Source organism: Leopardus geoffroyi, chromosome A2 (assembly GCF_018350155.1).
Source record: "Leopardus geoffroyi isolate Oge1 chromosome A2, O.geoffroyi_Oge1_pat1.0, whole genome shotgun sequence".
NCBI classification, from domain to species: domain Eukaryota; kingdom Metazoa; phylum Chordata; class Mammalia; order Carnivora; family Felidae; genus Leopardus; species Leopardus geoffroyi.
In genome coordinates this window covers 36,977,956-37,005,258 of record NC_059331.1, presented here as the reverse complement: position 1 = coordinate 37,005,258, position 27,303 = coordinate 36,977,956, and the positions used below count along the sequence as shown (strand labels likewise).

The 27,303-nt window shown below is 48.0% G+C and overlaps 1 protein-coding gene and 1 long non-coding RNA gene across 18 annotated transcripts in view; one reads left to right on the top strand and one right to left on the bottom strand.

Annotated features, from left to right (window-relative positions):
- Window positions 1–4,533: 4,533 nt before the first annotated feature.
- On the bottom strand, window positions 4,534–15,378 carry LOC123605859. The gene is made up of 3 exons (XR_006715955.1): window positions 15,258–15,378; window positions 14,913–15,034; window positions 4,534–5,455 (listed from the first exon to the last, which is right to left on the bottom strand). It is a non-coding gene; the product is annotated as an uncharacterized LOC123605859 (long non-coding RNA).
- An 81-nt stretch (window positions 15,379–15,459) lies between these two features.
- Window positions 15,460–27,303, top strand: part of LOC123605856 (protein shisa-9-like) — a 153,980-nt gene continuing 142,136 nt past the window's right edge. For 16 of the 17 annotated variants that reach the window (XR_006715942.1, XR_006715943.1, XR_006715936.1 and 13 more), the window contains exon 1: window positions 15,460–16,264. Coding sequence is in view for 2 of the 17 variants with exons in the window: in XM_045493518.1 (XP_045349474.1) it covers window positions 15,691–16,264 (574 nt within the window). In the remaining 15 variants the exon portion in view is untranslated. Of the gene's footprint in view, window positions 16,265–16,540; window positions 16,675–27,303 lie in introns of those variants that run through there. The other variant, XM_045493520.1, reaches the window with a different exon arrangement.

The window sequence follows — 27,303 nt, the reverse complement described above, 5'->3', positions numbered from 1 at the left end:
TACAATTTCAATCTGGAAATATGATGCCTCTAGCTTTATGTACTTCCTCAGATTGCTTTGGCTATTTGGAATCTTTTGTGGTTCCATACAGATTTTAGGGTTGGTTTTTTTTTTTTGTACTTCTGTGAAAATGCCATTGGAATCTATAGATAGAGACTGCATGGACCTATAGATGACTTTAGGTAATATGGACATATCAATGATACTAATTCTCCTGATCCATGAACATAGGATATCTTTTCATTTGTTTCTGTTTTAATTTTTCATCAAAGTTTTATAATATTCCGTGTATAGCCCACTGTCTCCAGAAATGTGGGTGCTACTGGGTCCTATAGAATATGTAGATCCTTCAAATGCCCCCACTCTTCTTCGTGTTGTGGCCTCTGTGGCCTCTAGTGGAAATGGGGGAAATTCCCTCTGATGCCTAATATACAGACAGGTCCAGTTGGGGAAACCCAAGCAGAGGAACTCAAGTTGCATTCAGCCCAATACTGACACCATCTGGATGGAAACAGGAACAAGCTAAGCAGCCACTGGGCTGAACTCAGAGGGGTTTCACTGGTGATCACTCATGTGTTCTAGCCATTAAATCCTTTGCACTGACAGGTGGGCTGTTCTAAAGAGATTAGCCTCAAATTTAGACACTGGGAAGCCAAAGGGCAGATTATCATAACTAAGCCCTGTGGTATCAGGATATGGCATCAGGACATCTGGCTCACCTGCAAGAGCCTGAGGTGATCCTCCCTGTTTTCCATGTCCTGGCTCAGGAAGCACTGGTTGGTAGAAAGGAAAAATGGAATGTTAAAGCAGCAGATTAAATTATTAACAGGGAAAACCACTTTGTCCCGGTGTACTAATGTGCTGTCACAGGCTTTAATGCATTTGAATGATCAAACATAAGCCCCATATGTCAGACTGGGGACCCCTGCTAAGGCACCCAACACTATAAAGGTATAGAAGTCTAGGGAGACCGCTATGGCCCCAACTCTCACTGTGGATTCATGTGCTATGCTGCTGAGAACACCAAAAGGTGTTGTCTACTGGAATTTGCCATGGGATGCCCCCTAGGATAGGTGAGTTACTTTGTACCCCTGGGTGAGAGGGATCTACTCGATCTCTACTGGGATCCTGTTGTTCTGCTGAAAGTCAGACCTGTGGAAATGCACTATACCTGGAATGGAGCACACCCCATCAAAAGAGGGAAGGACATGGGGGTCCTAGTATGGCATTTTCTGCCCCAGTCTATCTCCTCATGCCTGACAGTGCTGCTTCCCCCGCCTACATGTATGGCATGCACAATCAGGTGAAGTTCCTAAAGCTGCTGGTCTCCCTCTCCTTCAAGGCCATAAGACACTGACACACCCCTGACAATCATGAGGCTGATCCCTACCCTGGGTATAAGCCCTAGCAACTGACTGTGCAGTACATACTGCAGATTAAGTACGGTTACTGTAGAGCCTTGGAATGGATGGAATGGCATATTGCCAGGATTTGCCCTTAAAATACAGTGACTTGGCAAATGTAGTAACAGCATGTACTATGTTTGTTTGTTTGCTTGTTTGTTTCTTTCCTTTTTGGTGGAGGCTTTGGGTTTTCTCTATATACTAAGATCATGTTATTTACAAATGGGTGATTTTACATCTTGCTTCCTGATTTGGAAGCTTTTTAATTCTTTTTCTTGCCTGATTGCTGTGGTAGGACTTCCAATACTACGTGAATAGAAGTGGAGAGCGTGGACACCCTTGTCAACCTTGTCTTGCTCTGGATCTTATAGCAAAAGCTTTCAGCTTTGACTACTGAATGTGATATTTGCTGCGTGCTTGTCATATATGGCCTTAATTATGTTGAAGTAAATTCCTTTTATACCAAATTTATTGAGAGTCTTGTATTTTAAGTTCTTGTGTATCTAAGTCCTCCAAATCCCTGGGTAAGGGCTGAAATGGGGCCTGAGTAGGAAAACACTGGCATCAGCAGCCATGGTGACCTTGTGTTGTGCTTTTATCCCGTGAATGAACTGGCACTAAATGCTGTCCCTCCAGAATTCTTCCCAAGCCCCATCAGAAAAGATTCCAGGGCTAGATTCAACCTCCTGGTTCCAAGGGCCCTGGGTGACTCCTTACGCCCGTTCAATAACTAGGACACAGAGGTCATGGGGGACACTCCTGTGGCCCCAGGTGCCCATCCCTGCCTGGCTTGCCCATGCCCTGCTGGAGGGTGATGCCAGGGCAAGAGCTAGTGAGGTGGCTGGGGCAGGGGGCAAGGGCCGAGGGCAGCCCAGCATGGTGATTCCCCTTGCTTGCAAAACCATGGCTCACTGCTCCATCCACCATCCCAGGGATCTGCTGCCCCTGCTGCCTCTGGATGCTGCTGCTGCTGCTTCCCGGCCCCAGCCTGTACCAGCACAGGTGAGTGAGGATCTGCCCTTTGGGGATTCACGAGGCCAGCAGAACTCCTCCAACTCTTTCCCAGGGTGTCCAATCCTTCCTTCCTTCCATGGGAGCCTGCTTCAGATTCTGTGTCTCCCTCTCTCTTTCCCTCCCCCACTCATTCTCTGTCTCAAAACTAAATAAACATTAAAAAATTTAAAAGTGGGGCGCCTGGGTGGCGCAGTCGGTTAAGCGTCCGACTTCAGCCAGGTCACGATCTCACGGTCCGTGAGTTCGAGCCCCGCGTCGGGCTCTGGGCTGATGGCTCAGAGCCTGGAGCCTGTTTCCGATTCTGTGTCTCCCTCTCTCTCTGCCCCTCCCCCGTTCATGCTCTGTCTCTCTCTGTCCCAAAAATAAATAAATGTTGAAAAAAAAAAATTAAAAAAAAAAAAAATTTAAAAGTAAGTGTGCTTCTTTCTCTGCCTTGCTTTTTAAAAACAATTGTATCTTCCTTGAAGTTCATTTGATATATATATACACAGTATGTATTTTTATATAATATATTATGTATTATCAATATAAATTTACTTCTACGTTTAATATTTGTGTTATTTATATAAATACATTCATATAATAAATATACTTATATATTTACATATTTTAATAAATAAAGGACAGCATATTTATTATATATTTTTATAAAATACATTTAGATGTGTAATAATATGAATGATGATTTATTATAATTTATACCATGTTTAGAATATAAACATATTTATTTACTAAATATGTAAGTAAGACAGTAATGCCTAAACTGAGTTCTCTATTTTATTTTATTGATTTATTTTGAGAGAAGGTAGGGGGAGGGCAGAGAGAGAGGGAAAGAGAATCCCAAGCAGTCTGTGAGCTGTCAGCTCAGCCCCTACACAGGTCTTGATCCCCGAATGGCAAGATTACAACATGAGCTGATATCAAGAGTCAGATGCTCAACTGACTGGCCACCTAGGCACCCCTAGAACTTTTTTTCACTGCTCATTCTTTTCAACTGCTGTATAGTATTCCAGTATGGAAGTACTGTGAGTTATTTAGCCAGTACCTCACTGATGGAGAGATCTCTCTGGGAGACTATCAGTTCTCTCACCGATGGAGGTGGTTTTCAGTCCTTTGCTATTACAGACAATGCTATAATGAACACTTTTCTATATCTTTGAGTATGTATGCAATGACACCTTTCTCTCTTCTCCCCAACCCTGCCTTCCCCTGACCTCTCCTCCTCCTCTCCATCTGGCCAACTCATGGCATCAGGAAGGAGAGACACAAAATGTAACATTTGGTGGTGATGGGACGAAGGCCTGAAGACAGAAAGTGGACACACAATATCCAGGTCAGAATTATAAGAGGAATCAACTTGCGTTAATTTGGGCAAAAACAGGAGGAAGTTAGGAGGACTTTATTGGAAGATCCAGGAGTAGCACACAGAACCCCCAAATCTCAGGATCCAGAAAGCCATCAACCAGGTAGTTAAGTTTCTTTTTGTTTGTTTCTGCTTCTCTCTTGAGTCAGATCCATTTTCCCTTTCTTTTCCTAGCACTGTTTAATCCTGTCTGTGCATGGAGGCCAATGGGATTCCCCACAGGACTCGGTATAGACAGTCTCAGCTCAGACTGGTTGGCTTTTTCTTGGTCCCAGAAGGGTGATGAGGACCAGATTCGCTGGCAACATGATTTGCATAAGATGCATATCTGAATGGATGTGTTTGTCTTTGTTTTACATTGTTGGACAAGGTACCATCATTATAAGAAGCAGTCTTGAGCACCTTAGGAAGGCACTGAAACACTTTAAGCTGACCCCCTACTTGACCTTTATTTCCAGTCTTTTCTCCTCAAAAGCTCCAAGTTCTGGCCATGCCAAGCATCAAATCAGTTTCTGTATACACCAAGAAGACATTACTTGGCCAGGACATTGCAGGTTGGATTTCAGCCTCAGCTCGCCCATCGGTTGGGGACATCTCTGTGGAGTGCACATCAGCATAGCTGTACAAGCAGAAGCAGGAAATCAGAGTCAGAAGCGATTTGGAGAAATAGAAATCCCTTGATCGTGGCGTGGGTGGTGATGAAGGTTAATGCTGGGTTTCCCTGTATATGGGGATGGTGCTCTAACTATTTTACTCAAATTACAAAGGACATGATGGTCTTGGCAATACAGGATTTGGAAGAAGGCATCCAATGGGTAGCACCCGGTCTTCACAGGCACCTTGCCTGTTCCTTTAGACTTCCCTAGTTTGTCTCAATTCCGGATAGGTGGCTAAGCAGGTTATGTCCTCTGCAGGTACCATCGACGATCAGGGTTGGTGCAGCTGATGTTGCTGATGGAGTGGATGTCTCTTATCAGAGGCGCGCCATCACCAAGTCCCGTTGATTCCACTACATATTGCCAGGACCCTGGAATATTGCCTTTCTACTTTTCTCCTGGGATAAAGCAAATAAATGACTGTCTTCTGCCACCAGCACTGGTTCCCCTGATGTGCTCTCCACAGAGCAGGTGGGGTTATTGTGCAAAAATGTAGATCTTGGTCAGGTCACTCCTGCTTCAATGGCTTTCTGGTGCCCTCGGGCTTAAATTCACTGCCCTCCTGCCCTCCCTCTCCTCCCTCACAAATCCTGTTGGATCTGGACCTTGCTACCCTTCAGTCTTAACTTCCACTTCTGGCCCTGTCTTCCAGTCTTTTTGCCTAGCTCACTAATGCGTGATCCTTATCTGGAACTTAGTGTAGGCATAACTGCTTGTATTAGTTTCCTCTTGTTGTTGTCACAAATCACTTATTCACTATTTTAAAGCAAGAACTCTTTATTCTCTTATACTTGCAGAGGCCAGAGGTTCAAAATGAGACTTAACAGCCTAAAATCAAGGTGTCAGCAGGCTGATTCCTTCTGGGGGTTCCAAGAGATAATCTCTTCCTTGCCTTTCCCAGCTTTTTAGCTTGTGGGGCTTGTGGACCCTTCCTCCATCTTCAAGCACATCACTCCAGTCTCTGCTTCTGTCATCTCATCTCCCTTTTCCCCTCCCTGGTCAAATCTCCCTCCATCTACCTGTTAGAAGAACACTCATGATTACATTTAGGGCCCCCTTTGGTAATCCAGAGCAATTTCTCTGTCTCAAGATCCTTAACTTAATCACATGTACAAAGTCCTTTCTGCCAGGTACTAGGTTTGAGGTTCCAGGGATTAGGACTTGGATATCTTTGGGGGCCATTATTTAGCCCACCACCCTGCCTTCCTGAATCCAAGGATGTAGTAAATACATTAGACCCGCCCCTGGTTCCCTTAGGATGCCATACTTCCCAGTTACATGCATGACAATCATCCATTGAGGAAAGGACTGGTTATACACTCACCAGCTCTCTTTCCTGCTCTGAGCATGTAGGAACACTACATTTCCCAGAGTCCTTTGTGCTTAAGTTGGGACCATGTGACCGAGTTCGGCCAATGGAATATGGTGGGAATGCTGTATGCCACTTGCCAGGCATGGCCATAAACTACCTCATTCCATCCTTCTGCTCTTTCCTCTATGGCTCCATATGGCCTCTGCATGGCTCCCACGTGGCTCAAAGTAAAGGATTTTGTGATGGTGGAACTACATGATGGGAGAGACCTGAATCCTAAATCACCATTTACTGGGTTAAGCCACTGAGATTTTGTGGTTATGCAGTACAGCACATGACCTGCCCTGACAAATAAATTAAGTCTTTTCTGCTTCTTTCCTTTACCAAACTAGGGGCTCTCTTATTTCCTGTTGTATCTGCCACCAGCAGAGTGCTTGGCACGATGTGAGCATTCAATAAAGGCTTGTTAAGTGAATGAAAGGCAACTGGATTCAGGATGAGGACATGATGGGAGGGGTAGGCAAAATTAGGGAGAAGTGTCATCATCACCATGAGAAATGATGAGGGCTGAAGTGAAACAGGAGAAACGGGGATGACAGGAAGGAAGGATCTGATGTTTGTTCAGGAGGGAGAATTGACAGAACTTGGTGAATGACAGGATACAGAAGTTGAAACAAAGGGAGGCACCAAGGACCTCCCGGTTTACTGGTTTGGACACATGGCTGGCTGTTTGGGTACCAAACTTTCCAATGTACAGGGGTTGTTCTGATTATGTAGGTGAGAGTACAACTTGTATAACTTTATGTGACTGTTGCTTCTTTGCAGACAGTACAAACGTGTGTATAAGTTTGTCCTGGAATACTGTCGGTGAGGCAGTCTTGGTGATAGGGGGATTTTCATTCTACCGTGGTTGGTAGTAATGCCATTTGAACTGTTTGGTAGGTTGAAGCTATCCTCTAAATGTTTGTGTCCTCTCAGGGGTGCCTGGGTGGCTCAGTCGGTTAAGCCTCGGACTTCAGCTCAGGTCATGATCTCACGGTCTGTGAGTTCGAGCAAGTTTGTGAGTTCAAGCCCTGGGTCGGGCTCTGTGCTGACAGCTCAGAGCCTGGAGCCTGCTTCAGATTCTGTGTCTCCCCCTCTCTCTGCCCCTCCTCTGCTCATGCTCTGTCTCTCTGTCTCAAAAAATAAAGAAAAAATATTTTAAAAAATCTTTTTAAATAAATGTTTGTGTTCTCTAAAAATTCCCATCAGGAAATCCTAATGACCAATGTGATGATATTAGAAGGAAGGACCTGTGGGAGATGGCTAGGTCATTTGGGTGGTGTCATCATGAATGGAATCACCCTTCTTATAAAAGAGCCCCCACAGAGCTCCATCACCCCTTCTGCCATGTGAGGACACAGTGAAAAGGTGCCACCTATGACTCAGGAAGAGGGCTGTCACCAGAATGTGTCCATGCTTGTGTCTTGATCTTGGCAGCTTCCAGAATTGTGAGAAATAGATTTCTACTATTTACAAACCACCCAGTATATCACATATTATTACAGCAGCCTAAATGGACTAAGACGTTCGATACATATACATAAAAAAAAAAAAATAGCTACAGTGATTCACACATTCTGCATGCAGTTCCCTTTTCCTTTCTTTTCTTTTCTTTCTTTCTTTCTTTCTTTCTTTCTTTCTTTCTTTCTTTCTTTCTTTCTTTCTTTCTTTCTTGTTTATTTTCAGAGAGAGAGAGAAAGCGAGAGAGCAAGTGGTCAAGAAACAGAGAGAGGGAGAGACAGAATCCCAAGCAGGCTCCCCGCTGTCAGCATAGAGCCTGACACAGGGCTCGAACTCACAAACTGTGAGATCATACCCCAAGCTGACATCAAAAGTCGGATGCTTAACTGACTGAGCTACCCAGGCACCACATGCATGTCCCTTTGCAATGCAACCTTGCCACTCTTCCATATTCTCCTTGAATATAAACTGCCTTTGTAGCTTGTTTTGTGCCAACAGAATGTGGCACAGTGATGACGTGCCTGTGCTGACGCTGGGTCTCAATAAGTCTCACGTGCTTTATTTTAGTGACTAGGAACCCTGCCCAGGCGTCATGTGAAAAAGCCTTGGCTAGCCTGATGGCTTATGAGAAATCTCATGGGACAGAGAGGAGCTGTCCCAAATGAAGGCTGTCCCAGACCAACCAGCACCCTGGTGACCTGGCAGTTTAGCAGCAAATGCATGAGTGAGTCCAACCAAGACCAGAGGAACCATGCAGTTGAGGCCAACCTAAGTTGCCAATCTACGGAACTGTTAGTTAAATAAGCAGTTATTATTTTAAGCCACTAAATGTTGGGATGATTTGTTACATGGAAAAAACTCTGTGATACAATCTGTATTTATAGGCATTTGTTGAAGCAGAGAGACATGGGTCCGGGGAGTTGTGTGCTTTGCATCCACCCATAGCTAATTCCTGGGGATATACCTCATCATTTCAGCCAATGTAGCTAGCTGGAAAATGCATGACCCTAAAACCTATTTTGGTTTCACAGCACAGTAGGAGGGACTTGAATTATTCAGAGAATTGCCTCAAACTACCACTTTTCTTGTGAACAAACCCTACTGTGAGGTTCTTACATTAGTCATCCCAGACTCTGGGATTCGTCTATAGTAAAATGACCAAAAATTAGGCATGATAAGTTTACCATTTTACCCTGGTAAGAAATATTTACACACACACTCGCACGCGCGCACACATACACACACACACACAAGACTAACATACTTTAGAAAGTGATTGTTACACAAATAGAGTATACAACCTTTAAAAGAGCTGCTTATAGAATATCTATTTCATCAACCGTAATTTTTCTCAATTTTCTATGGACCAGTGGAAACTTAACTATGGAAAACTTCAGTATTGTTCTTGGGACTGACATTTGAGAACTACCTGGGTTTTTTTTTAGTTTATTTATTTATTTTGGTGGGGGGTCAGAAAGATAGGGAAAGAGAGAATCCCAAGCAGGCTCCACACTATCAGCTCAGAGCCCCACGTGGGGCTTGATCTCAGGAATTGTGAGATCATACCCGGAGCCGAGATCAGGAGCTGGATACTTAACCGACTGAGTCACCCAGGCACCACGAGAACTATTTTTAAAGAGAATCTACCAAAATTCTTCCTGCGGTGGGGTGCCTGGGTGGCTCCGTTGGTTAAACTTGATCTCAGCTCAGGTCTTGATCTCAGGGTTGTGAGTTCAAGACCAGCATTTGACTCCACACTAGGCATAAAGCCTACTTAAAAAAAAATTCTGCTTGCTACATTGCTGAGAATGCTTACATACATGTAAGCTAGGACTGATTTGATGTCAACACTTCAAGAGACGCCTTTGCCTGTGTAGGCGGAGTGAAACATCCCCCTGTAAGTTCCCAAATGCTTGACCTCTCATTTTGCCAGAGTTGCATCCCCTACATAGAGGACCGGCTGCAGAATTGGTGAGGCCCCGTGTTCAGAAATCATTTAAGAGTTTCACGACAATGGCAGAGCAGCAGGCGAAGCATGGGGCCCTCCTGAGCATGGGTTGCTGTAAGGCTGTCCAGACTGCATGCCCAGGAAGCTTGCCCTGCCTCTATATTCTATCTTGTCCTGGAGATCTGAGATCCTGGAGAGCAAGGATGTTGTCTCAGCCTTCTGTCTCCCCAGGACTCAGCCCAGTGCCTGCCACCTGCTAGGCTCCTTCAGGTTTCCTGTCTTAAGAATGACTGTTTACTAAGCACTGCCAAAGTTCCATTTCACTGTGCTAAGTGCTCTATGCAAGATATGGAGTGTTTGTAATATTCCTGGGGAAAGCACCATTCTTTTTTTAAAGTATTTATTTATTTATTTATTTATTTATTTATTTATTTATTTATTTATTGAGAGAGACAGAGAGAGCAAGCAAGCACATAGGGGAGGGGCAGAGGGACAGAATGAATTCCAAGCAGGCTCCTCGGTGTCAGCGTGGAGCCCAACATGGGGCTTGAACTCACCAACCATGAGATCATGATCTGAGCTAAAATCAAGAGTCAGAGAGGCTTAACCAAAGAGTCACCCAGGTGTCCCGGGAAAGACCCATTCATATCCACATCTTATAGGTGGGGAAACTGAGGCTTAGAGAGGGTAAGCGACTCATTTGAGGTCATAAACCTCATACAGAAAGAACTAGGATTTAAACATGGGGCGGTTCTCAATTGTTTGCCATGTCTGCTCATCACCTGTGTTTGGTTGTGGCAACTGGGAGGTGCTACTGGCATCTAGTGGGTAGAGTCCAGAGATGCCGCTGAACCTTCTACGATGCACAGGACAGCCCCCCACATCAGCTCCCCCCATCACAGAATGACCCACTCCAAAATGTCAATAGCATTGGGGCACCTGGGTGGCTCAGCCAGTTAAGCTACTGACTTTGGCTCAGGTCATGTTCTCACGGTCCAAGAGTTTGAGCCACTCATCTGGGTCAGGGCTGACAGCTCAGAGGCTGGAGTCTGCTTCAGATTCCGTGTCTTCCTCTCTCTCTCTCTCTCTCTCTCTCTCTGTCCCTGCTCTGCTCACGCTCTGTCCTACTCTCAAAAATAAATACATAAACATTTAAAAAAATTAAATGTCGATAGCATTGAAGCTGAGAAACCCTGTCCTCATACCAAAACCCACATTTCCTAGACACAAGACACTTCATCTTATTTTCTGCATTTTTACTTTATTAATAAATACTATAATGTATTTATTATTCTTCTTAAATGGACTTTAAATTGATGTGCACCTTAAATGTTTTTCTCCTGAAGCCAAGTGTTTGATGTGTCATTTTTTCTGACACATATGAACAATAAATATAAAATTATTTACAAAACATGTTTGGGTACCACCAAAAATCACCTCACCTACTACTTGTAGTCTGGGGGAACCAAAATTTAGACCCACTTCACTTCCCTTGTAGTTTCCTTTCTCTTTTCAGAACAAGAGAATAAAATATATCAAACCAGCGTGTTGCCCCAGCACGGCAAGGTGCTGGCCACATTTTGGCTTCTGTTGGAGAAAGTCATCGAGGGGACATGACCTTCAGTTGACCCCTGAGCTGGCTGTGGGCAATCGGAGGCTCATCACCCCCTCCCCTGTCCTTGCAATGTATATTCCAAACACTGTTCTGGCACTAGAAGTCTGCTTCAAGGATGCAGCCTTGAGAGAGCAAAGTGCTGCTGAGACCATCTGAACGATATACTACTGACCCCTATTGAGGGTTGGGTGTAATATAAACTTGTAAGATTCTGGCAGGCAGGTGGAGAGATCCACTTGCCTTGCGGGGCCCAGGGCAGGCCTTGTAAGTTCCCTTGCTTATTACCCCCACCATCCACCCATCTGGAGACATCTGCCTCCTCCTTTGGTCTCTCCTTGCCCTCTGTATTTGGGGGTCCAGTTTTGATCTCCCCCAGCCCCCAGGCAGCTCTTAAGGTTTCCAACCAACAGCTTGTGTGTTATCTCTTTTCTTTTTCGCAAGGCTAACAGTTGCTAAGAAACCTTTTTGAAACCCTAAGAGTCACCCGATGAGAACTATTAAGAATCAATGCCTGCGAGGGCCACAACACAGAGAGTCTAATTTGTGGAGTTGCATATAGACTGACGTGGGCTCCGAGTCCTGGTGAGCAAACCTCTTTTGTAACATCGCTCCTTCCCCTTAATTATTGGGGAGTATGGTTGCAGGTTCCTTGCAAATTGTGCTGCAGACTGACATAATTAAGCCTAGAGCCAATGAGATTCTTCCTTAGATACTAAAAGTGCCTGTGTTGTAAATAATAATGTCATCATCTCTTTCATAGAAAGCACTTTCCTGAAGAGCTGCATGTTAATTTCAACACATTTGCAGGAATTCATTTTGGTAGTGGTGGGGGTGGTCTTTGATGATGATTTTTCATCTTCTAGAACTTGACAGGTGTTTCAATTAGGAAGTGAATAACCACCACCATCTCTACACACACACACACACACACACACACACACACACACACACACCGCACCCCTCCCCACCGGGAACCCTTACAGAAATGCTTTCTCAACCACATGTTCTAAATGGGGACATGTTGTCAATAATCACACTTCTATTAGGAGGCAGTGACTCTATTTACTGAGTTGACATACCCAGAGGAAAGTGGCTTTCTTCCTTTAGAGAGGGAAATGAACCTGATTCCCCCCTTCTTGTACATATTTTTCAAAGGCTTGGGAAACGGGTGTGGGCAATGTTCCAGGAAGGAACAGCAAGGGAATTTGGTTTGATTGAAGTTCACAGGGACAGCAGGTTTAAAGTTTGGATCTGGCAAATAAGCCACAAAGGGTCCTTCTATCAGGTTGGCTTCTTTCCCAAGCAGGCTCCCTGCACTCTCCTTGTGACAAACAGGGGGCAGTCTCTGTTAAGTAAAGCCTGGAATAGCAGCCAGAGTGAATCTCCCCTGAGGACTGGACTCAAATATTCTGGTGACAGGCAATATTTTACAGAGATTGGAGACAGATTCTAAAATGGACTTTTCTGTCTAGATTTTGTCTCTTTTCACGAAGGTGTTTTTTTCTGTTTGTTTTGTTCTCTCTCTTTTAAAATCAAATTTAAATGTGTCTGAACAACGCCAACTCTTGCGGGAAGGTGTCTGTGACCTATCCTCCTACCAGGCCCTTGTCCTAGGCTCCCAGCCCTGATGCTTGCTGGGAGGTGCCTCGGTGGGGTGCAGTGGGGGTGGGCAGGCAGGAAAGCAGAGGTTAGGAGTCTGGCATTCTGCACCCAGCCCTGGCTTTCCCATTTGCTGACCATGTGACCTTGGGACAAAGACCTTAACCTCTCTGAGCCTCAGCCTCTTGGACCTTGGCAGGCCTGCTGGAAGGGTCCTTTCCAATTCTGATTTAGTGCCTAGAAATATCCCAATCCCTCTGTGTGGTCCTGACAGCAGAAACTCCATTGTCTGTCCCTGTTGTATGCATTTCTTTCCTCCCTTGGTTTCACACCAAGGGTCTGGCATAAGAGTTTAGTAAGTTCATCAAAACAGCCTGTAAATAGTTTTTGGGTGTTTCTCATGCTTCTTGCTGCTGTAGGTGCTCAGAGATGCTGCAGGAGTGAAGGCCCCTTTCTGCCCTGGAGTTTACCATTCAATGTGCGGAGATAGGCAAAAACCAAATACATAATGTAATGTCAGATGGAGAGTCTGGAGGCCTATTTTAGGCAGGCACTATCTGCAGTGGTTACAACACAGACCCTGGAGTCACATTTCTTGGGTCAAAAGCCAACTGTGTAGCATCCCTTGCTGCGCTACTGTGGGCATCTGGTTTAATCGCTTTGGCCCTCACTCCCTCCCTCTGTTGTGTGGGCCTGGTAGTATCACCTAGAGATAGAGTTACAGGAGATCAGTCACTCCAGTGGTTTAGCAACTATTCCCAGATTGTCTGCGAGATGCTAGGCATGCTTTGAGCATCTGTGAGGAGGTGACTTTAGAAAAGACAAGCTTAGGGGCGCCTGGGTGGCTCAGTCGGTTGAGCGGCCTACTTCAGCTCAGGTCATGATCTCGCAGCCTGTGAGTTCGAGCCCCGCCTCGGGCTCTGTGCTGACAGCTGGGAGCCTGGAGCCTGTTTCGGATTCTGTGTCTCCCTCTCTCTGACCCTCCCCCCTTCATGCTCTGTCTTTCTCTGTCTCAAAAATAAATACACGTTAAAAAATAAATAAATAAATAAAAAGAAAAGAGAAGCTTAGTGGGTATATTGTAGGCATCAGATGTCAGCCATCATTAGTTCTCACACACCAATGCTTGTGTTTTTAGAGGCTCACACAGTGGTGGTGGGTGTGGGTCGACCCACATGCCACTCTGCCGTATTTTGGGAACCTCATTCCAATGGCTCTGATGCATTTAGACTAAACAATCTCACACCTTGTCCAGGTAGGTTTGGGACATAATACAGCCCGCGATTCAGTGAGTCTCCAAGGGCTGGCATACTCCTGGATATGCTGGGTCAGTGTCGGCCTGGTTCATTTTTTGCTGGAACAGGGTCATTCTATGCTAGTCTTTCAGAAGACAGGAGGTAACATCCTCCAAGAGAAGGCACAGTTAGCCAAATTCCCTGTCATTTTGAGAAAACTTGCAAAGGAGTTCAGTAACCACCTCCCCACCATGCTTTTGTGGTTAAAGAGAACCCACTATGTCATTTTATTGGTGGCCCAACTTTTTGGTGCTTTGAAAATGCCCAGAGAAGCCCCTGACTGAAGCCCAGTGGAGGGGAGGGTGGTGGAGACATCATTTCCCTGAAAACCGCCCAGCTGACTGCAAGGTGTATACTTAGTTAATGCAATTTAAAAAAAAAACATACACAGAGGCCTGTGGAGATCTAAATTCAGTGTAGCAGCTTTGGTGCAAATCCTGTTTTGGGGGCTATTGGAGTCAAACTCAAGCAGAGGAAAGAAGTGGGATAAATGAGAGAGGGCCAACTGATTCCAGCTGGAATCAGCTGAGTGGAGAGGGCAGATTTGGAAATGCTGAAGGGCAAGGACCAGAGGCTGGAAGCCCAGGAAGCAAGGCCGGACTGCACCACATCGGGTGAGGATGTCTGGGGGGCTCCGTGAGCAAGGGGGCAGCCAATTCCAGAGACCCACGCGCGAGCTCCAGATGCGGAAGGGTGGCTGAAGCTAGGTGTCCAGGCCTTGTGCTGCATGGATCTGGGCATGCTGTGTGCCCTCCTGTAGAACGCAGGGAACGCCCCCACGAGGTCTTAGAAGGACACAAGTGGCAGGTCCTGGGGCCTGGGAGAATCCCAAGGAAAGACCTTCCGGGACTTGGACTCGTGCCCCTGCCTGGGCCTGGTCTGCTGCCTCTTTCTACCCCCTGGGCTTCTTTGACTTCAGTTCCTCGCACGGCCCTCTCCGGGGGTCCTTACCCTGGGCCCGGTGGCTGGCCACCCAGCCTTCCCAGCTCAGTCTTGTTCCTAGGCAAGTCCCAGGGAGTAGAACCACCCCGGACGCGCGCCTGGCTAGAGGGCTCAGTCGGGGAAGGGGGGCGAGACGGCCCGGGCACCATGGAGGGGCGATCCTGATCAGACTGTGTCTCAGTTTGTCTTTGAGTGGAAGCCACTTAGTCTGTCCCTACCTAACCCCTGTGAATCCCCCCTTCCCTGGAGGGCAGATTCGAACCGCAGCTCCTGCGCACACGCCTGAAAAAGCCAGGGGCTGAGCCGCCTCTTCGCCCGAACAGGTCTGAGCCGCGTCTCCCTCCCAGAGAGGGCGCGGGAGGTCCCGCAGCCATCCTCCACCTGCTGGGAAACCCGAGCGGTGCCTTCAGCCCCAGTGGCTGCCGACGCTCCCCCCTCCCCGCCCGCTAGCCTAGTTCAGCTCTGCACTCTCGCCCCCCAACTCGCTCCCGCCAGCCCTGCCGACTCACTCTTCCGCGCCCCCGCCTCCTTGGAGCTCGCGACCTTTCCTTCCACCCCTCCTTCCCTCCTCCCCCCCCCCCCCTTTCCTCCTGCCCTCTCTTCATACCAAAAGCATTGCTTGGCTCTCTCCAGGGGACTTAGCAAGCTGGAGAGCTGAGAGGGATCCTGAGAGCGGGCGCAGGGCGGCTAGTCCGGAGCCGCCGGCCTAGGCGAGGCAGAGACCGACCCACTCTCCGCTGCTCTCCGGCCTCCGCCTCTCCCTGTAGGGGGCCGGACCTGCACCCAGCGCTTGTCCCCACTCGTCCTCCCCCAGCCCGTCCAGGCGCGCTCCTCCCCGCCTGGCCCCTCCCCTTAGGCGCGCTACGCGCGGCGTCCGGGAGGCGAAAGCGGGCTGAGCCCAGCGCAGGGGCCGCCCACCAACAAGCGCCCCGCGCCTCTCCCTGCCTGTGCGGCTGGCGGTGGCTCGCAGCCCCCGGCAACAGCCTCGGCAGCTTCGTCCGCGTCTGGAGAGGCGGCCGGCCGAGCCCAGGCTGGGAGACATGATTCGTAGCGCCCTCCGGCTGCTCCTCGGCAGCTTCCTCACCGAGCTGTGCGCCCGCGTGTGCCGGGCGCAGGAGCGAGCGGGGCACGGGCAGCTGGCTCAGCTGGGCTGCGTGGTAGTGCTGGCGCGGGGAGGGGGGCGTGCGGGCGCTCTGGGGGCCGCCTCGGAAGAGGCCAGCGAGGGCGCGGGGGTCTGGGACGCGTCCCCTACCCGAGCGCCCACGCCGAACTTCTGCCGGGGCTACTTCGGTATCAGGGACCAGTGGACCAGCCGTTCAATTGTTCCTCGGGCGACTTCATCTTCCGCTGAGGGACTTGTGACTTGCGGTTCTGCTGCACGTTTTAAGAAGCGGCGACTGAACCAGAGCACCTGCACCAACTCTGACATTCCGCTGTGGCTCAACACCCGCAAGGCCCCCGGGCGCAAGGACGGCCCCCAGCACCACCCCACGAAGGACAAGACCAACCTGATCCTTTACATCATGTGCGGGGTGCTGGCCGTCATGCTTGTAGGCATCTTCACCAAGCTGGGGCTGGAGAAAGCGCACCGGCGGCAAAGGAAGCCAAGTCCAGGTAGGCTGCCTCCCCTCCACCCAACTCCGTCGCCTCCCCTCCAGGCGCCGCTCTCCCTCCTCTTCCCTCTCCACCTTTCCTTGGGCAATGGCGCTCCCCTCACCCCCCCCCCAACCCCCATCTCCGCTGGCGGAGATCGCCTGGGCAGCCAATTTCGGCTCCAAGGGCGGAGAAGGGGCGCTGGGCTCCGCACACGTGTGGACTTGAGCGCGTGTGTGTATGTAGGGGGTGGTCTCTGCACCACCCCTCACCGTCTCGCTGCCCTTTCCCACCTAGGATTCAAGCGGATCTGAGACACACGCAGCCCGGGAGCCCACGGCTCCGGAGTCTTGGGTTTTGGCGAGGGGTCTACCCCTCGGATTCCAGATGCCAGCTTCTAGGTAAACAGGACAGGCAGCCCGAAAAGGAAGGCCGGCACGTGTGAGGGATGGAAGCAGTGTGTGCCACCTGCAACTCGTAAGGGTCGCGAAAAAGAAGCGAGAGAGGTGGAGAGAGAGAGAGGAGGGCGAGAACAAAAGCCTTGCCTGGAGAGGCTTCTTCTCTCTCTCTCCCTGAGCGGTCAGGTTCCTGGAATTGGGACCTTGGTTGCCTCCCAGCCACCAGGACCCCTGCCCGCTTTCCGCTGTCGCCACTTCTCCCTGCTGGGGGCCAGGGCCTCCGCCCCGCGCTGCGCCCCTTGCAGGGGTTGGCGAGGACTCCAAGGGCGGGAGCCACCCTCCTGCCCCACCCATTCCTCAACTTTCCCTCAACTTTCATTACGCCAAGTCCTAGTGATTGCGAGTGCAGCAGATGGGAGAAGGCATTTGGGGATTGATGGAGCGATTTTCCTTTGCCTTTTAAAAAGTGTCTAAGTTGATTCGCACAACCCAGTAACTTTGGAAGCAGAGGGCGCAGCCACCGGGAAGCAGCCCCCAGACGCGACGCAGGCCAGGGTTGGCAGGAGGTCTGGGCGGGCGGGGTTGGAGAGCGACTGGCAGTCTTGGAACAGCTGGGTGGCTGGGCGGTAGCTAGCTCGATCTTGCCGAGTGTGGGCAGCGGGGTTGCCATGTGTCCCCCCCGCCCAACCCCCTACACACAGACACACACCCTCCCCACACCTCTGGCGGGGGCCCATGTGTGCTCCTGTGGATGCAGGAACTCGGTGCGCCTGCCTAAAAAACCTGAACAAAGAGACCCACCCTAAATAGGCGGAGGAACATGACCACCTCACTAGTAATTATTTTCTATTTATACGCAGAGTATCCGATGATTTTTTTTCCCCCCAGAGGGGAGGGATTTGGGGCAAGAGGTGAGGAAATTCCTCTTGGTTTGGGTCAGCAGGGAGGTGTGGGTGGATGTTGGGGTCTTGAAGCACAAAAGTTAGCTTGGAGAGGATTCAGGAAACTCTGACCAACTGAGAGAGTAACACGCTGGCCCCGCCCACCTCCTGCACCTCCGAGATGCCCTGTGGCCAGCCCCACAGGCAGGAGTTTCACTTCCCTGCAGTCCCTGCCAGTCCCTGTAGGTTCCTGGGGTCTGTGTTAAGGTGAAAGAAGACTAGGGAGGCGGGACTGTGGCAGGCAACGGGTGTGGCCTTGGTAGGGAGAGAGTCCCCCAGGCATAGGTAGGCTGCCTTGCAGATTCGTATTAATTCCTCTGCTGAAGTATCCACTGAGCCTTTCCCTTGCAAACCAGCCCTTCCAGGAGCCCTCCTGGGTGTTTGGGTGGGGGATGAAGCAGAGTAGGAAAGGCAGGTGAAGGAGGGTAGGAAAGGCAGGAGAAGGGGAGGTGGGAAGGTGGGAGCTGAGCTAAGGGTGGGTGGCTCCCTTTGGCCTGCAGAGGGGGAAGGTGATGTGTGATCTTCAGGCTCTGTGTGATCTGGGTATTCCTGTTGAGACAGAGCTCCACCGCAGACCTGAGGGCTCAGGAGGGAATCTTATTCCTGTCTTGCCACCTTGCAGCTCTGTCTGGAGAAAGAATCCCCCCGGCTTAGTTGGTTGCAGCCACTTCTTCAGGGACCACCAAAGTGCTGGTTGGGTGTTGAATATCGGGGCATCCACACCTCTGAAAAAGCCTGGACACAACACTCTCCTGGTACACAGTTTGGAAATTCCAGAATGCCATGGAAGTACATTCTCTTGAAGAGAAAGGATAGTTGATTTTTATTGGTAGTTTCCCAGGTGTGGTTTTCAACCCCAGCTGCTGTTTAGGACCACCTGGAGTGCTTTAAAAAACAAAACAAAACAACCCTCTTGCTAGGGGCCCGCCCTAGGCAATTTAGGTCACAATCTCTAGGGTTGCTGAGTCTTTGTACTTCTGTAAAGGTCTCTAGGCTTTCCAGTGCATGGCCAGTTACTATTACTGAAAAGGAAAGAACATTTGCCAGGCACTGCACTAGAGAGAGGTGTGTGTGTGTGTGTGTGTGTGTGTGTGTGTGCGTGTGTGTGTATACACTCTGGTGCATGTGTGTGTAAACACTCCTTTAGTGTGCATGACCACCTTAGGAGACAGGTGCTATCAGTTCCCACTTTTAGATGACAAAATCATGGCTCAGGTTGGGTGGCTTCTCCAAGGTCACCCAGTTAGTTATAAAACTGCAGTCCCCAGCTCCCTGATTTCAACTGTGTTTTCAGTTTGAGTGAGCATTGGGTGGGGGTGGGCAGCTTCCTAGAATGCATATTCTTGTGTTCTGTCCAGAAAGGGAAAGATTCCGGGTCAGCAAAGGTCTGGGATGAGCCCCAGAAATCCGCATGTAGCAGCCTCCCTGAATGGCTCCTCAAAAGTGGCCTGCATGTTTAAGGAAGACTGTTCTTGAGTTTGGGACTACTTTACAGTCTTGGAGATGGATGTATTAAATCCAGTGTCACTCTCTTATGTGCATTTGGTTGTGTGTTTTCTGCACGTATTTCTGCTTTGTGTATTTGTGTATTTGTGGTGCTGGGGGCTGCCCCGAGGACCGTCGAAATGCATGGTGCCCTGTGTATGCAATTAACCATTTCAAGTCCCAGCCACAGGTCAGGGGGTACCCGGGTGGCATACACACAGCTACCTGAGAGCTTCCGGGTGAAATTACCATCTCGGCCACAGCCTCTTAATTTATTTTGTCTTGGGCTGACTGTGCGGGTCACTGAGATGAAGTGTTCATTCTCATTTCATCGGAAAGCAGCCCCAAGTCACCAACTGCTCCTCGTGACCCGTGCAATTGTGGTATCCCAGAAGAGGCCTTCGTGATGTCAGTTTTCAGACCCAGAATCGTGGGCATGTCGGCTGCTCCTTTTTGGGCTGACTGGGACTTGAAAACGGGAAAGTTGCTAATTCCAGGACCTGTGGAATCCATGGGCATGCGGGGGTCTTGCCCTTGATATAGGAAGATATTCAGAGACCCTCATCCATCAGCCACAGCAGCCTTATATTCTGCCACCATGTATCGGAACAAGTGACTGCAAACAGTGGCTGGCTGTGGTTACCCAGGGTAACCAGCTGTGGTTACTGGTTTGGTCTGCAAGGTATTGCTATATATGTATTTTTTTTTAATGTATGTTTATTTTTGAGAGAGAGAGAGAGACAGAGCATGAGCAGGGGAGGGGCAGAGGGAGAGACAGAGGGAGACACAGAATCTGAAACAGGCTCCAGGCTCTGAGCTGTCAGCACGGAGCCCAACACAGGGCTCGAACCCGGGAACGGAGAGATCATGACCTAGGCTGAAGTCAGAGGCCCAACCAACTGAGCCACCCAGGCACCACTATTTATGTATTCTTATTTTTACGTTTCTCTCTCTCTCTCTCTCTCTCTTTTTTTTACTGTGAAACATTTTACACATACAAAAGACGAAACTTGAAAGAAGGATAAAAATGTCTTTACGGTTTTTCACTCCCGGTACGACTGCCATTGGGGCCGGCTCATTCTCGGTTGTGGGGGGCTGTTCTGTGCATCGTAGGGTGTCTGGCAGCCTGCTTCGACTCCCCCCACTAGGTGCCAGTAGCACCCCCCTTACAACCCAGCTGTGACAGTTAAAAAAAAATGTCCTCAGTCACAGCCACATGTCATCTGGGGGTAGAATCACCCCCAGTTGAGAGTTACTAATCCAGGCCGTGCAATTATGAGTATCTTGTCATATCTGCTTTAGCACCCACTCTGTATTTTCATTTGCTCTCTCCCTTTCTCCCTAAATACTTCAGCGTGGATCGCCTAAGAACAAGGACATTCTCCCACACAACACAATCCCAGGATCGCACTCAAGAAGAAGGACAGAAACTCTAATACCATCAAATAGCCAATCACGGTAACATTCTCCTGGTCATGCCAGAAATGTCCTCTGGAGCTTGGGCTTCCAAACTCAGATCCAGTCAAGGCTGCATCTGGGCTGTAAATTTCTTCAGTGTCTGTTATGTATTGTGTTTGAAACCCAACTTAGAACCAAGGAGATTTCACATAGAAATCCCAATTTCTGACTTCTCTTGAGAAATTGGTAGAACTGACAACACCTGACATGCATTTTCCCAAGGAAGCTGTTGGTTGCCTTCCGGGGATGACTTCCCTCTTTAGGAAGCTCTCAGGTTCTCCTCCGTCTCCACCCCCACCCAGTTCCCTTAGTGCTGGTCCCTGCAGTGCCTGGAGACGCAGTCAGGCCGACCTCAAGTCAGATGGCCGGAGATTCCATCCAGCCTGGCCACTTAAGAGTTGTGTGGCCTTGGGAAAGTGACTTCACCTCTCTGAGTTTTAGGTTCTTGTCTGTAAATTGCGACCATGGTGATCCCTATGTCGTAGGCTTGTGCGAGGGTTTCACTGAGACTGGGCTTGGGAGGCCCTTAGCACAGGACCTCTTTATGGTCACTGCTCAGCAACTTTTACCCCTTTGCCATCACCCTTATTATTGGAATTTTCTACCCCTGACCTGCCAAAGGGGTAAATGTTGTAGTCTGAAACTCGGTACCTAGCTCTGGCTCTGTTATGTTTTTAGCTGTGTGACATTGGTCAAGGCTCCTAAGTCCTTCAGGGTTAAGCAGCGGAGGGTGACAGGTTCAGAATAGGAGAGAAGACCCAGGTATGGCCACATTGAATACCTTGAAAAGTGTTGGCCTGGGTGTTATTAAAGAACCCTTGTCCAGCCTGCTATTTTGCTGTGAGCTTGGGTATAAATTCTCCTTTAATTTCAGGTCCTGCCCCACTGAGGCAGGCCTTAGGACAGTGTGCCTTTGAAGAGGCACAGATTGCTTTCCGTGAGGATGAACAAGGCCCTGGGGAGTGGAGGAGTCAGGCTTCCAACCCAGACAGTCTGAGGCCAGAGCACAGGTCCTTGACCACTAGGCTGCATGGCCTTTGAGTGGACACGTGCAGGACTTACGTGCTCTCAGATCACAAAGAAGTGCTTACGGTTCTGCAAGTGGCAACACATGCAGGGAGGCCAGTTCAAGGAGCCTCTGGAAGATCAAGACCAGGAGTGTTTCCTGCATCTGCCCCTGGCAGGGCCAGTGCCCTTTGAGGAGGCATTGATGAGAAATGACCTTGGGGGCAGGAATGCCTGTATGAAGCTCCATACACTTGAAGCCAGGAGGGAACACATGCCATTGTTTTGCCCACCTTCAAACAGAATCAGAAATCCAAGTGGCACATTACACAGCACAGTGTCCTGGGTGCTTTTCTTTTCTTTTTTTTTTTTTAATTTTTTTTTAACGTTTATTTATTTTTGAGACAGAGAGAGACAGAGTATGAACAGGGGAGGGTCAGAGAGAGGGAGACACAGAATCTGAAACAGGCTCCAGGCTCTGAGCTGTCAGCACAGAGCCCGACGCGGGGCTCGAACTCACGGACCGGGAGATCATGACCTGAGCCGAAGTCGGATGCTTAACCAACCGAGCCACCCAGGCGCCCCGACCCCGGGTGCTTTTCAAACATACTTCAGACGAGCTGGAGTCCCTTCTATTTATTTTTTTTATTTTTATTTTTTTGGAGTCTCTTTTAAAGAAGTGGCCTCAAATGATAAATGTCTTCCCTTCTTTTGCCTCTTCTCTCTTCTTCCTGCTTCCCCTTTATCCTGCATGTCTGTGGTTACCTTCTGGCTTTCACCAGCTCCCCAGCTTGGAGAAACCCTTGCAGGCACATCTCGTTGCCCATGGAGTAGTCTCTCTATATCCTTTTTCACGGCAGGTTACTTCCCTTTGGGCAATGGAGTCCTTGCATTTTAGCAGTCACCTTCAGTGGGGTATACATTACACAATAAAAGGCACACATTTTAAGTGTGGTTTGAGGAGCTTTGCCTGTACCTGTGTAACCAGCACTCCAGAAAGTTACCTCCTGCCCACAGCCCTTGCGTTCTTGAAAGACTAAAAGATGCTTCTGGTACAAGAGGAAATGCTCCGGAATCCTAGTCAAGTGTTTAAATGTCAGGACACAGTTTAGACCTTGGGACTCCTGGAAGCTTTGAAGCAAGATGAGGAGGTGAGCTCTGTTTGGGAATGTTGGGGTCTTTTATTTGCTCGCTGTAATTGGAAAGTGAAAGAATGCCGTATTCTCTTTTTGTTCCTCAAATATGCCAAGCTCATTGCTACCTTGGAGCTGTTCTTTTGGCTTGGCTCGGCTCGAATTCTCCTCCATCAGACCTCACATGCTGGCCTCCTTGCCATTGAGGTCTCCGCTCCAGTATCGCCTTCTCTGAGAAGCCATCACTGATGACCCAGGCTCAGTTACCACAGCCTCCCCCCCACCCCCACCTGCTCCAGCCCATCGCTTGGTATTACTTGCTTCATTTCACATTGCAGCCTAAAATTAACTTATTAATTTCCTGGTTTGCTACTTGATTATCTGTCTCTTTACATTACTGTCCACAGTGCCTAGAACAGCATCTGGCACAGAGGAATTCTGGTTTCTGACATCCCAGTTTACAAAAGAAAGTATCTCTTTTATTCACTCTTTATTCATTCATTCATTCATTCATTCATTCATTCATTCACCCATTCACATATTCATTTAATAGGTATTTATTGAGCACCTATGGCATACCTAGCACTGTTTTGAGAGCTATAATAGTGACAGTACAGACACAATCCCTGCACTCAAAGAACTAACACTCAAATGGCTCGAGACAAGTAACACACAAGTAAATCTTGAAAGAAATTGACACTAAATGGAACCTTATGAAATTGTCAATATTCAATCATCTTTGACGGTAAAAATGGCAATGTTTCAACCTAATTGTTCTGAACTGGGACAAGTGATATCAAGGAAAAGTATAGTTTCTTTAGTGAGGTACCTGTATTAGGGTTCCCCAGAGAAACAGAACCTATAGGAGATATCTATATCTATATCTATATCTATATCTATATCTATATCTATCTATATCTAGATATATACATATACATATAGAGAGAGAGATAGAGAGAGATACATTATGTGTACTTGCCATTAGGAAATCTGAAATCAGCAGAACTGACACCCCAGTTTGAAGGCTGTCAGGCAGGAAAATTCCCTTTTACTCAAGAGAGGGTCAGCCTTTTGGGCTGTGCATGCCTTCAACTGATTAGACGAGGCCCACCCGAATGATGGAGCACAATGTACTCAGTCTCTTGACTGTCAATGGTCATCTCATGCAAACGCACATTCTCAGATGCATCCAAAATGACCTTTGACCAAATATTTGGGCACCCTGTGGCCCAGTCAAGTGAACACTTAAAAGTTACCATTATAGTTCTTTTAGGAACTTACTACTCAGAGTGTGTCCTGTGGAGCAGCCTCATTTTCATGACCTGGGAGCTTGAGCGGAAGAATCGCATGCCCTGCCACAGACTTATTGAAATAGAACCTACATTTTATCAAGGCTCCTAGGTAGCATGAATGCACATTGTTTGAGAAGCACCCAAACTATGTGCCCCAAATAGATGGCACAAATCCTTGGGAATTTAGTTTATAGCGCATAGTTGGTGATTTCCACTGTCTTATTTATGAAGCTTTTTGGACACATGTTTTAACATGTTTTTTAGTATGTACCCTAATCCATACACATTTGTTGTACTAATAAGTATTTGCGTGTACCGGTGAACAGTTATTAGGTACATTATAAGGCATACATAAAAACGAATTTTTTTTTTAATTTTTTTTTTCAACGTTTATTTATTTTTGGGACAGAGAGAGACAGAGCATGAACGGGGGAGGGGCAGAGAGAGAGACACACAGAATCGGAAACAGGCTCCAGGCTCTGAGCCATCAGCCCAGAGCCTGACGCGGGGCTCGAACTCACAGACCGCGAGATCGTGACCTGGCTGAAGTTAGACGCTTAACCGACTGCGCCACCCAGGCGCCCCCATAAAAATGAATTTTAAGCTGAGCTGAAGGTGCAGTAAGTATTATTTTAAAATTTGTTGGTAAGCACGGTGATGTCATACGATCATTAGCTAACATCAAAGCATGATGTATGTTGAGGATGAAACTTACCATTAATAAACAGTCCATATTTTGAATATTTTTCATGAGAGTTTTGATTATTCTTGGCTGACTTTGCTTTGATCTGAATAGAACATCATTGTTTTTAACCTTGTGACAAGCTAGCTGTTGAAGAGAAGGGGAGAGTCGACGCAATTGTTTTCTTGTGCTTCCTCTATCAGTGTTTTCTTCCGCCTGTGGTTTTGTTATGGGGTGGGGAGGGGTGGTTTAAGCCATGTGCCTGCTTATTGATGGTTAGCCTCCCTAACCCTAGATAATGTATCTGCATATTTCCTTTAGGGGGGCACATAGCTGTGATATGGGCAACGTACCCCAGTGAGCTCACACATGGCTCTGATAAGGAAGGCATTTCTTGTTGGATGAACCCCAGGGGCAGGGGGTTCTTCTGCCCACTGTGGTTCCATGGCACCCACCTGTCAGGGTCTGAGGCAGAGACTAGAGCATGGACTTGGAGGTCCCGTAGATTTGGGTCCAAACTCATGGGCTCTGCCTCGTACCAATGGTGTGACCTTGGGCAAAGTACATATCCTCTCCCTCCTTCCATAGAAAGTGGTGGTATTACTATCTCATTCCTTGGATTGCCATGTACAGTAAATGAAATACCGCTTGTAAAACCACTGACACAGTTCCAAGGGCAGCAGCAACAACAAACAAAACACACACACCTTGTCTTCCCTAGTGTCGTGTTGTGATACTCTGCTACAAACCTGCCTTTGTCCGTGGAACTCTAGTGAGGCACATGGTCAGACTAGGCTTCATCAAAGCGTTACTGCTCCAAGACAAGTTTAGGGGCGCGGTGGCTTTTCTCCTTTTTCTTTGTAAGGACAGAGACTCTGTGTCCCAATCTGTGCCTTGGTTGGAGCCATTTGAGATCCTCACTGCAGTGACAGCCTGCTGGTAATGTGAGATCCTAACAGCTTGTGTTAATCCTGGAGACAGGAGGTGAGGACAAGGGAGGCTCTTGAGTGTGGCCCCCCTAACATCTCCACGCACCTCGCTGCCATCTTTCTTGGGGCTGAAGGACAGGAGATTCTAACTCTCCTGAGCTTCCCTTCTCTTTAGGGGAGCTGGTACAAGTAAGCTGATTTCCAAGTAGGAAAGGGCAAAACAGGCTGAGAACTGTTAGTGGCTACAGTGTTCTAGAACCACCTCTAGGAATGTTCACCAGGCGAGAGAACCTTCAGAAGTGTGCAGAGTTGGAGCACATTGCCTTTCTCTTGATCCCACAAAATCAAGCTGACCAACCCTGTAAGGAGGGGGAGTCTCTTAGCATCCACAAGAGTCTTGGTAACAGCTTTGCAAATCCCATGATTATATTTGCTGAAGGGTGTCCATCAAAGAGGGTGTCCTCTCCGTATCTGAGCATTTCCTTCTACAAAGTCCATTTCCTAGCCAGTGCTAGGAAAAAGCTTGGCGTCTCCTAAGGAGCTTGAATGATCTCATGGCAAACCTACAGAGAATGATGTAACTGATCACCCTAACCTTTGGTGACCAACAAATGCAACCAAATTCAAACCTGCTTTGATCCTTATCTCCTGCTCTCTGGTTTCCATTTTGCCCGCATCTTGCTATATGCCTGGACTGTGTCAGGATCTTTTACGTTCCAGTGAAAGAAATCTTTTTTTTTTTTTTTTTCAGTATATGAAGTTTACTGTCAAATTGGTTTCCATACAACACCCAGTGCTCATCCCAAAAGGTGCCCTTCTCAATACTCATCACCCACCCTCCCCTCCCTCTCACCCCCCATCAACCCTCAGTTTGTTCTCAGTTTTTAAGAGTCTTTTATGCTTTGGCTCTCTTCCGCTCTAACCTCTTTTTTTTTTTTCCTTCCCCTCCCCCATGGGTTTCTGTTAAGTTTCTCAGGATCCACATAAGAGTGAAACCATATGGTATCTGTCTTTCTCTGTATGGCTTATTTCACTTAGCATCACACTCTCCAGTTCCATCCACGTTGCTACAAAAGGCCATATTTCATTCTTTCTCATTGCCACGTAGTACTCCATTGTGTGTATAAACCACAATTTCTTTATCCATTCATCAGTTGATGGACATTTAGGCTCTTTCCATAATTTGGCTATTGTTGAGAGTGCTGCTATAAACATTGGGGTACAAGTGCCCCTATGCATCAGTACTCCTGTATCTCTTGGGTAAATTCCTAGCAGTGCTATTGCTGGGTCATAGGGTAGGTCTATTTTTAATTTTCTGAGGAACCTCCACACTGCTTTCCAGAGCGGCTGCACCAATTTGCATTCCCACCAACAGTGCAAAAGGCTTCCCGTTTCTCCACATCCTCGCATCTATAGTCTCCTGATTTGTTCATTTTGGCCACTCTGACTGGCATGAGGTGATATCTGAGTGTGGTTTTTATTTGTATTTCCCTGATGAGGAGCGACATTGAGCATCTTTTCATGTGCCTGTTGGCCATCCGGATGTCTTCTTTAGAGAAGTGTCTATTCATGTTTTCTGCCCATTTCTTCACTGGGTTATTTGTTTTTCGGGTGTGGAGTTTGGTGAGCTCTTTATAGATTTTGGATACTAGCCCTTTGTCCGATATGTCATTTGCAAATATCTTTTCCCATTCCATTGGTTGCCTTTTAGTTTTGTTGATTGTTTCCTTTGCTGTG